Raw genomic sequence first — 14,767 nt, forward strand, 5'->3', positions numbered from 1 at the left:
CTTTGAACATGTTGCATAAGTCACCCTGCAAAATGTTCATCGCTAATTAACCCGATAAAGTGTGTGGGACAATTTACACAGCAGCTAGTCAGAGAATCTGGGGGCAAACGCTCTTGCTTTTTTACCTTACTGCATTGCTTCCAGCTTCTCCTCAATAGCATGGTCTACAAAAACAACACAGCAGGTTATATGCGTTACTGTATATTCAGGGGGCCGGGATGGAGGTGGGTGCGCTTTGATTACCGCCAAGACTACTTTTGTATTGGATGAGAAGCTAAATCTCTAAATCTGATCAAGAGACACATCTTCTGTTCTTACGCGATCAAAGCCGCCCATCAGACTGCTGTTTCATCTGTTGGTGGAACACCATGTGAATTTCGATGTGTTCTCCGCCCGCCTGCACACTGCAGCAGGTTTCTAATGTCTAATTCAAAGTCATTTCATGCATTATGCAGACAGCACAAATGTCCCATCATCCCAGTGTCTCTCAAGAGTCATGGGCTTTTTGGACTAGCCGAACATAACACTTATACTATTTTTGCACAGTATGCAATTTGTCTGTAAGCCAACTGAGCGTGTTGTGCTGGGCACAGTATCCCACAATGCAATGTGCTTGACTTAATCATCCGTGGGTTTTTTTTTTTTTTACACAAAATGGATTCAAAATAATAACCATTTTTACTGCATAACTGGACTTCACAAACCAAATTAAATGCAACATAGTAGCTCACGTGACCACAGTGTAGAATAGTACTATTTGAAATGCACATTATGCATAATGCATACTGTTTTAAAAAAAATAGTAGGCTAGGCAGTATATACACTACCATTCAGAAATTTGGGGTTGGTAAGATTTTATAATCTTTTTAAAATAATTCTCTTTTGCTCACCAAGGCTGCATTTATTTGTTAAAATACAGTAAAAACAGTAATATTGTGAATATTATTGCAATTTTAAATAGCTGTTTTCTATTTGAATGTATTTTAAAATGTAATTTATTCCTGTGATGCAAAGTTGAATTTTCAGCATCATTACTCCAGTCTTCAGTGTCACATGATCCTTCAGAAATCATTCTAATATGCTGATTTGCTGTTGATTAAATATTTATTATTATTATTAATTTCGGATTAATTTTGAAAACAGGTGTGCTGCTTTATATTTTGGTGGAAACTGTGATACTTTTTTCAGGATTCTTTGATGAATAGAAAGTTCAAAAGAACCGCATTTATTTGAAATAGAAATAGTTTGGGACATTATAAATGTCTTTACTATCACTTTTGATCAATTGAATGCATCCTTGTTGAATAAAAGTTTTATTTTCTTTAAAAAAAACATCATAACCCCAAACCTTTGAAACAGATATCAACTTCAGTTGCATGATTCACATGCTTTTCAAAAACAAGATGACTGGATGTGGTTGCTAAACACTTCCTGAGAGCTAAAAATAGTTTATACAGTCTCATGAGAAAGGTGTGAAACAAATTTGAGGTCTGTAAACATGTCAGAATGAAATCTTTTTGGATGCATGCTGAGAATTTGCCAGCAAATTGAATCTTTTCCAACTTCTACCAGTATAAAACAACATAAATCTGCCAAATTAGTCTTACAGCCTGTCGGAGGGCCTCTCTGTCCTCTGTACTTCTTTGGAACAGAGTGACCGCCAGCTCCAGAGACCCCAGGTCCTGATCAGGGCAGTGAGGATCTTGAAGGTCTAACCGAACATCAACAGGCCTACAACAAAAACATGAGCTGTTATGACCACCATTAAAAGTAGTGTTGTAGTTTATCACTTAAAGAAGTGAATAATCTTTTTGATAAATATGTTTAAACTTAATTATTAGATCTACCTAAAATGATAATGACCACTTGTCAATATAATACTTTTATTGGTAACCGAAAACTTTTGTATAATGCTTCATCCAAGGCACTAGGTGTCAGTATAAACTCTAAGATCACAACAAAACATTAGCAAAACTGCCCTTGTCAATGTTAATTTCATGAAACACCTAATACATTTAAACACCCTTTTATGCTGATTGAAAATGTATTTTGACACTAACTGTTGAATTGTTATATCTTTGTAGTAATGATGAAAACACGATACCTCTGCAGTTCCAGAGAATCAAGGTACAGGTAAGCTGAGCCCATAAAATCATCTTGAAGGCCAAAATCATAGTCAAACACCTAAAATAGATTGCAAAAGGGAAAATTCTTTAGGAAGAAATATCAGAGATCATTCTAGACTTCTTAATGACTTATTGATTACTCTTGCTGATTCAATAAAAAGAACCAGCTCATAAGAGTCTGTTGTACTGGAATCAGTCTACATTGTTCAGTCTGTAATGCTTTTGTTTCACTAATGAATTCATTCATTCAGGCATCAGAATACATCGGTCCCACATTATGTTTTTGATTCACTAAAACAAACCGGCTCATGAGTCATTCATTTTGAAATCGGTCAAAATTTTTCATACTGTAATGTTTTGGATTTGCTAAAAAGAACCGGCTCATAAGAGTCATTTGTCCAGAATTGGCATATACCAGTCGCATAGTATGCTTTTGATTCACTAAAAAGATCCGGCTCATTAGAGTCATTTGTTTTGGAATCGGTCTTCATTGTTCGTGCTGTAATATTTTTGATTCAATAAAAATCACTGGTTCATAAGAGCTGTTTGTTCAGGAATTGGACTACAGCAGTCATGCAGTATGTTTCTGATTCACTAAAATGAATCATCTTTTAAGAGTCATTTGCATTGGAATCAGTGTATATTGTTTGCGCTGTAATGTTTTTGATTCTCTAAAAAGAACCGGCTCATAAGAGTAATTCATTTGGGATTCGGACCGCACTGGTCACGCAGATTCACTAAAATGATTCGCCTCATAAGAGTCATTACTTTGGGTTTTGGAATTCACTGGTCAAAAATATGATTTGATTCACTAAAATGAATCGACTCATAAGAGCCATTTATTCAGAAACCAGACTACACCAGTCGTGCAGTAAGTTTTTGATTCACCAAAATGAATTGCCTCATTAGAATAATTCATTTGGGTTTCAGAATACACCGGTCAAGCTATATGATTCTGATTCACTAGAACAAACTGACTCATAAGAGTAATTCATTCAGGATTCATACTATATACTATAATGGTAACAAGCATCCATAAACACTGTGAATAAAAGCGGTAATTTTACCTTAATATACAGAGGCTCTTGTAAATTGTCCACTATCAGACAAACACGCTCGTCCCAAACTGGGTTAAGGTTCTTGTGGATGATTTTACTACGGAAAACTTCTTTGCCGGCTATTTTGAACTTCACATATGGGTCACTTGTTCCTGAAACATAAGAGCATTTTGATCTAAAAAAGAAATTGATTACACATTTCAGCAAATTTCTCAGTGAAAATGCTAATGTGTTGCTAGGGTGTTCGGGGTGTGTTCCATGTGGTTGCTAAGGTTTTACTATTGTGTGTTCTACAGTATGAGGTTGCTAAAGTAATGCTAGGGTGTCCTGTGTGTTCTATGTGGTTGCTAAGGTGTTACTAGGGTGTGTTCTACAGTATGTGGTTGCTAATGTGTTGCTAGGGTGTCCTGGGTGGGTTCTATGTAGATGCTAACGTGTTGCTAGTGTGTGTTCTACAGTATGTGGTTGCTAAAGTGTTGCTAGGGTGTCCTGGGTGTGTTCTATGTGGTTGCTAAGGTGTTACTAGTGTGTGTTCTACAGTATGAGGTTGCTAAAGTAATGCTAGGGTGTCCTGTGTGTTCTATGTGGTTGCTAAGGTGTTACTAGGGTGTGTTCTACAGTATGAGGTTGCTAAAGTAATGCTAGGGTGTCCTGTGTGTTCTATGTGGTTGCTAAGGTGTTACTAGGGTGTGTTCTACAGTATGAGGTTGCTAAAGTAATGCTAGGGTGTCCTGTGTGTTCTATGTGGTTGCTAAGGTGTTACTAGGGTGTGTTCTACAGTATGAGGTTGCTAAAGTAATGCTAGGGTGTCCTGTGTGTTCTATGTGGTTGCTAAGGTGTTACTAGGGTGTGTTCTACAGTATGAGGTTGCTAAAGTAATGCTAGGGTGTCCTGTGTGTTCTATGTGGTTGCTAAGGTGTTACTAGGGTGTGTTCTACAGTATGAGGTTGCTAAAGTAATGCTAGGGTGTCCTGTGTGTTCTATGTGGTTGCTAAGGTGTTACTAGGGTGTGTTCTACAGTATGAGGTTGCTAAAGTAATGCTAGGGTGTCCTGTGTGTTCTATGTGGTTGCTAAGGTGTTACTAGGGTGTGTTCTACAGTATGAGGTTGCTAAAGTAATGCTAGGGTGTCCTGTGTGTTCTATGTGGTTGCTAAGGTGTTACTAGGGTGTGTTCTACAGTATGAGGTTGCTAAAGTAATGCTAGGGTGTCCTGTGTGTTCTATGTGGTTGCTAAGGTGTTACTAGGGTGTGTTCTACAGTATGAGGTTGCTAAAGTAATGCTAGGGTGTCCTGTGTGTTCTATGTGGTTGCTAAGGTGTTACTAGGGTGTGTTCTACAGTATGAGGTTGCTAAAGTAATGCTAGGGTGTCCTGTGTGTTCTATGTGGTTGCTAAGGTGTTACTAGGGTGTGTTCTACAGTATGAGGTTGCTAAAGTAATGCTAGGGTGTCCTGTGTGTTCTATGTGGTTGCTAAGGTGTTACTAGGGTGTGTTCTACAGTATGAGGTTGCTAAAGTAATGCTAGGGTGTCCTGTGTGTTCTATGTGGTTGCTAAGGTGTTACTAGGGTGTGTTCTACAGTATGAGGTTGCTAAAGTAATGCTAGGGTGTCCTGTGTGTTCTATGTGGTTGCTAAGGTGTTACTAGGGTGTGTTCTACAGTATGAGGTTGCTAAAGTAATGCTAGGGTGTCCTGTGTGTTCTATGTGGTTGCTAAGGTGTTACTAGGGTGTGTTCTACAGTATGAGGTTGCTAAAGTAATGCTAGGGTGTCCTGTGTGTTCTATGTGGTTGCTAAGGTGTTACTAGGGTGTGTTCTACAGTATGAGGTTGCTAAAGTAATGCTAGGGTGTCCTGTGTGTTCTATGTGGTTGCTAAGGTGTTACTAGGGTGTGTTCTACAGTATGAGGTTGCTAAAGTAATGCTAGGGTGTCCTGTGTGTTCTATGTGGTTGCTAAGGTGTTACTAGGGTGTGTTCTACAGTATGAGGTTGCTAAAGTAATGCTAGGGTGTCCTGTGTGTTCTATGTGGTTGCTAAGGTGTTACTAGGGTGTGTTCTACAGTATGAGGTTGCTAAAGTAATGCTAGGGTGTCCTGTGTGTTCTATGTGGTTGCTAAGGTGTTACTAGGGTGTGTTCTACAGTATGAGGTTGCTAAAGTAATGCTAGGGTGTCCTGTGTGTTCTATGTGGTTGCTAAGGTGTTACTAGGGTGTGTTCTACAGTATGAGGTTGCTAAAGTAATGCTAGGGTGTCCTGTGTGTTCTATGTGGTTGCTAAGGTGTTACTAGGGTGTGTTCTACAGTATGAGGTTGCTAAAGTAATGCTAGGGTGTCCTGTGTGTTCTATGTGGTTGCTAAGGTGTTACTAGGGTGTGTTCTACAGTATGAGGTTGCTAAAGTAATGCTAGGGTGTCCTGTGTGTTCTATGTGGTTGCTAAGGTGTTACTAGGGTGTGTTCTACAGTATGAGGTTGCTAAAGTGTTGCTAGGGTGTCCTGGGTGTGTTCTATGTGGTTGATAAGGTGTTGCTAGGGTGTGTTCTACAGTATGAGGTTGCTAAAGTGTTGCTAGGGTGTCCTGGGTGTGTTCTATGTGGTTGCTAAGGTGTTACTAGTGTGTGTTCTACAGTATGAGGTTGCTAAAGTAATGCTAGGGTGTCCTGTGTGTTCTATGTGGTTGCTAAGGTGTTACTAGGGTGTGTTCTACAGTATGAGGTTGCTAAAGTGTTGCTAGGGTGTGTTCTATGTGGTTGATAAGGTGTTGCTAGGGTGTGGTCTACAGTATGTGGTTGCTAAGGTGTCACTAGGGAAGTTGTTTACTGGCCCAGGTTAAATTATATTCTGGGCAGTTTGATCTAAAAAAAATTGATTACACATTTCAGCAAATCATAGCAGGAACATAAGTTTTAAGTAGCATATAGATACATCTTATTAAAAGTAAAACACACATTTCCTGACAGTGGTATTAATGGAGACAACATGAGCATCAGAGATGCAGGTCTTACCGCCTCTGTCTCGAATGGCAAGGTTGTTTCCTTTTTTCAGCACGATGTCTAACTGGTACATTGCTGAAGTGGGCAGTGAAGGCTGTGTTCCACCATTACCAGCTGCATTAATGCCCTGAATAAAACAGACATTGTCCCAAATACTTTAGTGTGACTGATTGACAGGACCTCCTCAAACATTTCATACACCCAAAGCCATTAATGACAAACCTTATAGGGTTTTACTAACTCAAAAGTGCTCATATGAGAAAACAAACTCCTTGGGAATTTATGATTGAAATTTTGACATGATGTTGCAAAATGCTTAAAACTGATAAACTGGTGCTCTAAAACCAGAATTAAGAACATACCACTGATCTCTTGTTATACACACCAAGTATTATTCTGTTCTAATAGTTTTATTAGAATGGCCATTTGCTCTCTGCATTCATTTAACTGGACTCATTACAACATATTTGCTTGTTTCAGTCATGTTTTTGGCTGTTATATAGAAATATTATAGCAGTGTTGCATCATGTTACGACATGACAAGTGTCCTGCAACAAGTAATTTATCTGTCCACACTAAAAGCAAAATTGCACAAGGCACAATATGAAGCAATCACAGTTAATCAGAATAATGTGATTCCACTTTGTTTTTATACTTTCACAAAGTCAGCACTCATTTTCTACCAAGTTCTTCCTTGTACCCTTTTGTGGAGATGTTCAGTAGTGAAATAAGCTTCTACTTTGTTGCATACCGCTTAATTACTTTGTCTTATCATTTGTGGTTGGTCACATGTCAGTCAGATGATCTCATCCAGTCTGAACAGAATAAGCCGCAAATAAACTAAAAAGCGAGAGTCACAGGAGGCTAAACTAGCTATCTGTTGTCAATGTCTAATTTTTGCATAGGAAGTGAAACACTGTGCGTGTGATGTCAACTTCACACATCTGACGGTGCTTAAAAACCACCTGTTAGAGTCCAGAAAAAGTCATGTGGTTTTTCCAGTGGTGTGGCCTAGTGGTTAATGGTTTAGTCTGAAAAGTTGTGTATTCATAAACTACCATCATTGCGCCTATTTAAGCCACCAACTTGAACACATGCTGCAAGTCATTTAAAGAAGGTATATCATGGAAAACAGTTTTCCCCCCTATATCTAAGGGTACTACAGTGTAAAATGATTTTTGGAAGTTGTAAGTAAAACAGAAAGATTATTGAAAAATACTATTGCACTCTTTCTATTTCAAAATGTCATGTTTAATTTCATATGACTTGTTACTGATTTACAATTATATGTAAAAATATTAGCAATTTCTCAGTGAAAATGCTAATGTGTTGCTAGGGTGTTCGAGGTGTGTTCTATGTGGTTGCTACGGTGTTACTAGTGTGTGTTCTACAGTATGTGGTTGCTAATGTGTTGCTAGGGTGTCCTGTGTGTTCTATGTGGTTGTTAAGGTGTTACTAGGGTGTGTTCTACAGTATGTGGTTGCTAATGTGTTGCTAGGCCGTCCTGGGTGGGTTCTATGTAGATGCTAAGGTGTTGCTAGTGTGTGTTCTACAGTATGTGCTTGCTAAAGTGTTGCTAGGGTGTCCTAGGTGTGTTCTATGTGGTTGCTAAGGTGTTGCTAGGGTGTGGTCTACAGTATGAGGTTGCTAAAGTGTTGCTAGGGTGTCCTGGATGTGTTCTATGTGGTTGCTAAGGTGTGTTCTACAGTATGTGGTTGCTAAGGTGTCACTAGGGAAGTTGTTTACTGGCCCAGGTTAAATTATGTTCTGTGATATTCTGGTGTAGATATGGGCTCAGATCGATTCTTTAATAAGTCATCAAGTAAAAACAGCTGGTCTGATCACAGGTCTGATAATATTAGCAAACCTCTCTCCTCAACAAGCCTCTTGATTTGATTCATATCTGTAGCACCAATGGTGCAGAACGAGTTACGTGACAAAGTTGAATATTTTGGGGCTTCGGAAAACACAGCACCACTATGTAACACACAGACAATATTTGATGAGCACTACACACATTCTACTTCCTCTTTTTCACCCTTGAGTGAGAGATGAGGTCAGAAACACATTTCTCTCACACACTAAGTGTGTTTGCAGTGTCAGCTATAAGCAGGTGATTTGCATTGTGGACCTTTAGGGCCTATTTAACATCCTGTTATGACAGGATTGGCAAGAAGAAGGATATAGGATATTGTTATTAGACCAGGGATTCCTCTAACAACATCCTGGTGTCATGTTTGAGATAAAAAAGTTCTTATAGCTGATTTACATTTAGAGATGCAATATTTATCTTCCTCCATCATTTCTGAACAAACAGACTTCCAAATATAATGAATGACAGGTTTCATCTCCTTGTCTGATAATTGGTCAGTCCCGCCTCAAACTCACACCTGAATGTCCAGTTTATAATGGTTCCACCTAGAGCTGCACAATTTGACGGGGTAAAAAATGTACTATTTTTGTAAAGAAATAAAAAAAAAATGTGATTGTGACTTAAAATGTGATTTTAAAAAACTCAAATATTTGGCTAAAAGATTATATATCAATTTGATTATTACTATTTTTGTTATGATTTATTATTATTGTTATTACTAAAAAAATATTACTATTGTAATTTAATTGTAAAATAAAATCAAGTATATAAGAAAAATATAATTAATAATAATAATTTAATTTTACAGTACAACTGTAAAATATATAACTTTGATTATAAAATTATATTTATTATTTTATGATAATTAAGATGGTTTATTATGATAATTTATTATTATTATTATTATTACTAAATATAAACAAAACACAAAATATTACTATGGTAATTTTACTGTAAAATAACAAAATCAATTATTTAATAAAATATAATAATAATAATAATTAATATTAAAAAATTACACTACAACTTCTAATTACTAATTTTATGGCTGCCTTATTTTCTTCATTTTCAAACGTTAACCCATCAAACAAACTTTTTGACAGAATGCCACAGGGAGCCTTAGAGCTTCTGTTTTGTTGATAAAACTCAGAGCAGGTGCAGAGATGGAGTTTGTGTGAAGAAGCATTAACTGCGAACCGAGCCGCTCTGAGACCCTAAAAACACTGGTTCATGAGCTGCTTGCGAGAAGATGAACACAGTGCCAGGCTCAACTCTGAAACATGCAGCGCACATAGTTATTTAATTATATCACAGCCTTTGCGATTTGATAATCGCACTGCACGTTAAGATTGCATTTTGATTTCAATTAATCATCCAGCCCTCGTTCCACGCTCCCCTATAAGACCTGTCTAAGATGAATTCACCTTTCTCTGTACTGTTCAGAGCATCTCTGTAAGCAAAGACACCCGTCGTCTCACCTCCGCTGTGAGGTGATTACATCAAGTCTCCCAAGGTGAAAGACACTGACATGGGGAACGGTGCCAGCCAATGAAACAAGTCAACCACTGCACTGAAAATCTTTAGTGAGGTTTGTACAAGTAGCTAGCTCATGTTGATTGTGCCTATAAATCAAAGTCTCGTTATAAGCTCCCTCCTGCTCCATAAAGTAGAAACGGTGTGAGCATGACAGCAACCAATACTAGAAACATCTGTAGTCATGATGATTGAACTTTAGCAAGAGACAGTATTTTTGTTAACTTGCCAAAGGGTTCAACAGGAAGACGTAGCGGTTGACAGTATGGTGGTTAAAGTTATAGAGCCACTTCCTGTTTGCAAGAAAAGCAGCCTATAAACAGAAATTCTGGGGTCCATTATAGGGGCCTCAAGGGATGTGTGCAAATTCACTTGTATTAGGTGTGAAGTTGTAAGACAGGAAACATGTGATCTGTTTAATGTTGTTTTCATGCGTGTCTGGTCTGATAAGTAGCATTTAAGCCCTGAGCAGTCAGACACCGACGTCACTGAACATGACCTGCTTCTAGAAAAGTTGTAGCTACGATACTCAACCCACAGTCTCATTAGGACCTTAACGTGGCGGTACAACTGTATCAGAGCAAAACCACCCTTTTCATGATTTCATACCTTTTCCAGTTGATTTTTCCTTGGTTTTTTTTATGTTAATTCTAATTAATAGTAAACGTTTAATTTTGTCAGATTTACTTCATTTCATTGACTTTTGCAAGGCTATTCTCTACAATTTCCAGCTTTTCCATGACCGTGGAAACCCTGTAGGTAGCTCAGCATTACTGCAATTCCCACATACCATGACTTTACACAATCAACATGCTCACCGAAATCAGCGCCTATGACACATGTAGAGGAGTTGATCTGAGTTGTAAAGTTACTCCTGAGCAGATTAATCATCTCCACTGCCAGATCCTGAGTCACAGATTTCTTAAGAAAGGCATGCTGCTGTTTATCAAATCTCATACCTTCCCAAATGCCTTTCTCATCTATCCACAAAGACAACTCACGCAGGTCCATACCAAAACTGTTTGTCAAGTCCACACATGCAGTGGAGTAAAGATAGCGCCAGTATGATCCAGAGGAATCGTGTTGTTTGTTGGACTCTAATCTCTGCTGCACTGTTGGTGGCTGTTAAGCCAGTGATGTAATGGCTTTAAAATTAAAATCCTATCATCATTTACACATCTTCACATCAGACTTTCTTTTTTCTCAGGCGGGGATTCCCAAACTTTTTCGTCAGTCACACCCCTTAGACATAAAATATTTACTTGAATTTAATCCCATGAGATTTTAAGTAAATATTTCAATAATGTATCAACACATTTGCAAGTTCATGGTTCTCTAATGTCAGTTAATGGTCACATGACATGCAAGTAAATAGATAAAAATCAAATCTTTTTTAGCAAGTGTTTTATTATTGTTTTTATTTTAAAATAAAGTGAACCTAGCGCACATTGCATTCCCAAATGCACGGTAAACTCTCAGTGCTTGCAGAGATGGAGTTCATGAGAAGCAGCATTAACCATGAGCCAAGTCGCTCTGAAAACACTGTATTATATGCTGCACGCGTGTAAATGAACACAGTGCCGCTCTTAATTCTGAAACACGCACCTATTCACTTTCATAAAATACATTTTTTAAATATCTTCTTCTGTGTCATAAAGAAGAAAGAAAGACATACTGTACAGGTTTGTAACAACCTGATGTTGAGTTAAGTCTTATTTTTGGGTAAACTATCGCTTTAAGCAAAACACACCACTGGTGCTACCAGAAAAACAACAACAGAAGATCTCATTTGTTTGTTTTTTTAATCTATATGCGAGTATGCAAAAATCTTTTAATCTGTATTCATGGATCTCAAAAATCTGATGCACATAGACAAACAATAATACAAAATGTACTAATAAAGACAACAATTCACCTCTGCAACCTTACTCAACACTTGGCACCCTGTTTGGCTTTAAGCCTGTTATATGTGTTTGTGTGTCTTTACTCTTAGGCAAGTTCCTCTTCTTGCAAACCAGCTTGGCAAACACCCCCAGGAACAGAGAGAACTAATTGTACAGTGCCAACATGGCTGAAACTAACAGTTGTAGACAAAACTCAATGCCAAGACCAAACTTTACAGTTTTAAAAGAAAAACTTGTGGAAAAAGGCTGACACAAGCTCATTCTGGCACATGTCCTTGTGTGAATGGGAATCTGACATGAGTTTGACTATGCAAACACATCACTTTGCATCTACAAATGTAAAAATGACCATGCACAAAAACACCCGATTCAAGTAAACCTTGGTGTGTATACATTAACGGCTTAAAATGTGAATGTACAAGGGCAAAGATATTCACATGCATGCATGCCAAAAAAAATTACTGTCTACTGATAATTGGAGGAGTTCTGACATGATATCTGATTTAGACTTGCAATGTAAAAAATATTACAGTGTCAAAATCATTCTGTTCTTATTTGATTGTATTCAAAGCAGTTGGTCGGGTGGACTCGGCAAAAGTTGGACATCAGGTAAAATGAGGCAGATGGGCTTGATGGTCGATTGCCCTTTAAACCCAATCAAAGTCATTCTGGAATTTTTTCCATTTCTCTAACATCATCCTGGTGGATGTGATCAAGCTTCAAGATCTAACGGATCTCAGACTGTGTATTAATCTGGTTTATATGGTGTCTATCTGAAGCATGCTGCTCATTTGTGGTCCGCTTTAAGCTGGGATGCTTGAGATTGACTTGGTACACCTTGATCAAGTTTCGCCTATAACAAATCAGCTACTTGGTTATAAAAAACAGCTTAAACTAATATAACATGGCTTTTCCAGCTGGAACTGGGCTGTAATTCTGTAATGTTTCTTATAAGAAAATGTATTTGTTGTAATATTTTGTAGCAAACTGATTTTCTATAAACCTAAATTCAGTTTCACGTTTGCTGATGACTCATTTGACCTAAAAAAGTTAAAAGTCTATCACTATCAAATAGAAATTACACTAAATATGTTTTAATACATTTATATTTAGGAACCTGCGGCATCACAAAACCCTATAGGCTTAAGTTATTATACAAATTTATCAAAAAACTGTTCCAGTTGTGGATAGTTCACTGTATTTAAAACAAAAAGCATCTATTTTTTACGTTCTAAAACATCTGCAAATGTTAAGGTAGAGCGTAAACTATCTGTATGAGATAACTGCATCCACCACATATTACTGCAGTGCTATGGCAAAAACGTCTGAAAGATTATAAATCATCTTACCGCACTTTTATTGATCTCTTCCTCGTTACCATTCATCGTAGCATCATCAGTGCATGTGGACCCTTGCAGAGCAGGTTTATGTTGAGACTGCAACACCTGGGAGAGCGTCGGTTTGGAGCTGACGGTTCTTTTCAGCATCTGGATCTCCGCACCGAGCGACGCTGCTGCTACGGCCGCCGTACCGACACCCAGCTCAGGCAAGCCGCGGCGCGTCTTCCCGCTCTCACCACCATCCGGAGCGGCTGCCGCGCTGTGCAGATTGGGTTGAGACGAAGACACCGCTCGGTCCAAACCATTTGGTCGTTTCTTTTTAAATATCCAAAACCCGCTTTCTTGCTTTCGGTCTTTTTTGCCCAGTTTGGGGCTGCCGGTGAGTTTGGGTCTGCCGTGGAAGGATTTCCACAAGCCCCGCTGATGCTGATGATGGGATGGAGAAACATCATCCATGTCCAGTTTCCCCTCCATATGATCTCTGCAGTCTGCTGCTGCGTCTCAGGCAGATGTTCCTTTAAAGTTAATGTTGAAAACATGCAAACCGATGCAAATAGCACTTACTTCAGTGTTGTTGTGCTCAGCAGGACATGTTGAGTGTTAAACGCATGTTTGATGCGGAAGTAGAGTGATGGAAAGGCAAGTTTTTCCAGAGCACATCTGCAGACCTTTCACGGTTTTAACGAGACAGTCCCCCAGTCTGTGGTCCTCATCCACGCCCAGTATCAAAAAAAAGTTGCTTTGGTATCCACACTAAATAAATATGCCATATGTGATCACGCAACGCATCGTTCCTACCCACCATGCTATTATTTACATGCACTTCTGTTAAACTCCTTCTACGTTGTGGTCTGTGTTAATTCGGCACGACGTGATCGAAGAACGTAATATGCAAATATGTATGCAAATACGATTTACCATAAGACAAACCTGTGGACTTCACGCAATATACAAAGTTTATTATTTGCGATATAAACCTCAATATACGAGGTTTAGTTCGTGTTTTAGAAGCAATTCTTTAATTGAACAAATCGTTCTCGTTCAATTTCAAAGACTGACTTCAATGACTGACTGTAGCTAACCAATAGCATTAGAGTGCAGTCTGTGGAAAGAACATTTCATTGGTTGGACCTAATGAACGAACACGCCCTCTTTACTGAGCGAGTCTGTAAATGTGTTCATGAATTAACTAATTTAACTCTAATCATCTCATTCGTGAGAGCTTTCTATCTACAGTTAACATTTTGTAAAATATATAGGATAGTTTTACTTTGTTGTAATTTATGAGGAAAACGAATAATGTCTAAAATCTTAGTAGATTTGCGGACATTAGTTCCCTTTCATAGGTTCACTTCAATGCTGCGATGGCGTCATCACTTTAATTACGTTGCTTTAATTAAGGCACGTACATTGATTTGGCGCTCGCGCTTCCAACTCTTGTTCATGTGACTGTTTTTAGGCACGGACTCCACAGCTGATGTTTGTCGTGCACTATGGTTTTTGGCGCTTCATGCGAAAGCAAGAAAGCGGGTTTTGGTCTGCCCAACTAAGCTTAGCTACTAGGGGTGCAACGGATCGTAGATGATCCGTGATCCGTACGGACCAGGCCCCACGGTTTGGCACGCATGTGATTCGCGGATTAACTGTTAAAGGGGTCATATGATGTTGCTAAAAAGAACATTAGTTTGTTTTTTTGGTGTAATGAAATGTGTTTATGCGGTTTAAGGTTCAAAAAACACATTATTTTCCACATACGCTTTCACAACGAAACACACGGCGGGCTAGAGTGAGCGGCAGCCGGTGGCCTAGAATGAGGAACGGCCGGTGGGCTTGAGAACGGCACGGCAGGCGGATTCGACAAAGAAGTGGCCGGCGGCCTTGCGGCAACCACATGTGACGACCCCGGGCTGGACTCCGCTTCGTCCATGGTGAAAGCCGATCCGGC

The 14,767-nt window shown here is 38.7% G+C and overlaps 1 protein-coding gene across 2 annotated transcripts in view; it reads right to left on the minus strand.

The window, feature by feature from the left end:
- Nucleotides 1-13,522, minus strand: part of LOC107689511 (multiple C2 and transmembrane domain-containing protein 1-like) — a 30,918-nt gene extending 17,396 nt beyond the window's left edge. Inside the window, exons 1-6 of one of the 2 annotated variants that reach the window (XM_016487519.1) lie at nucleotides 12,832-13,522; nucleotides 6,185-6,299; nucleotides 3,194-3,336; nucleotides 2,105-2,184; nucleotides 1,608-1,731; nucleotides 126-164 (exon numbers count right to left, since the gene is read on the minus strand). In XM_016487519.1, the coding sequence (XP_016343005.1) occupies nucleotides 126-164; nucleotides 1,608-1,731; nucleotides 2,105-2,184; nucleotides 3,194-3,336; nucleotides 6,185-6,299; nucleotides 12,832-13,296 (966 nt within the window). In that variant the 5' untranslated portion in view covers nucleotides 13,297-13,522. The remainder of the gene's footprint in view (nucleotides 1-125; nucleotides 165-1,607; nucleotides 1,732-2,104; nucleotides 2,185-3,193; nucleotides 3,337-6,184; nucleotides 6,300-12,831) is intronic. The other variant, XM_016487525.1, reaches the window with a different exon arrangement.
- Nucleotides 13,523-14,767: the final 1,245 nt, after the last annotated feature.

The sequence above is a fragment of the Sinocyclocheilus anshuiensis genome, unplaced genomic scaffold (assembly GCF_001515605.1).
Source record: "Sinocyclocheilus anshuiensis isolate Anshui unplaced genomic scaffold, SAMN03320099.WGS_v1.1 scaffold393, whole genome shotgun sequence".
NCBI lineage: Eukaryota > Metazoa > Chordata > Actinopteri > Cypriniformes > Cyprinidae > Sinocyclocheilus > Sinocyclocheilus anshuiensis.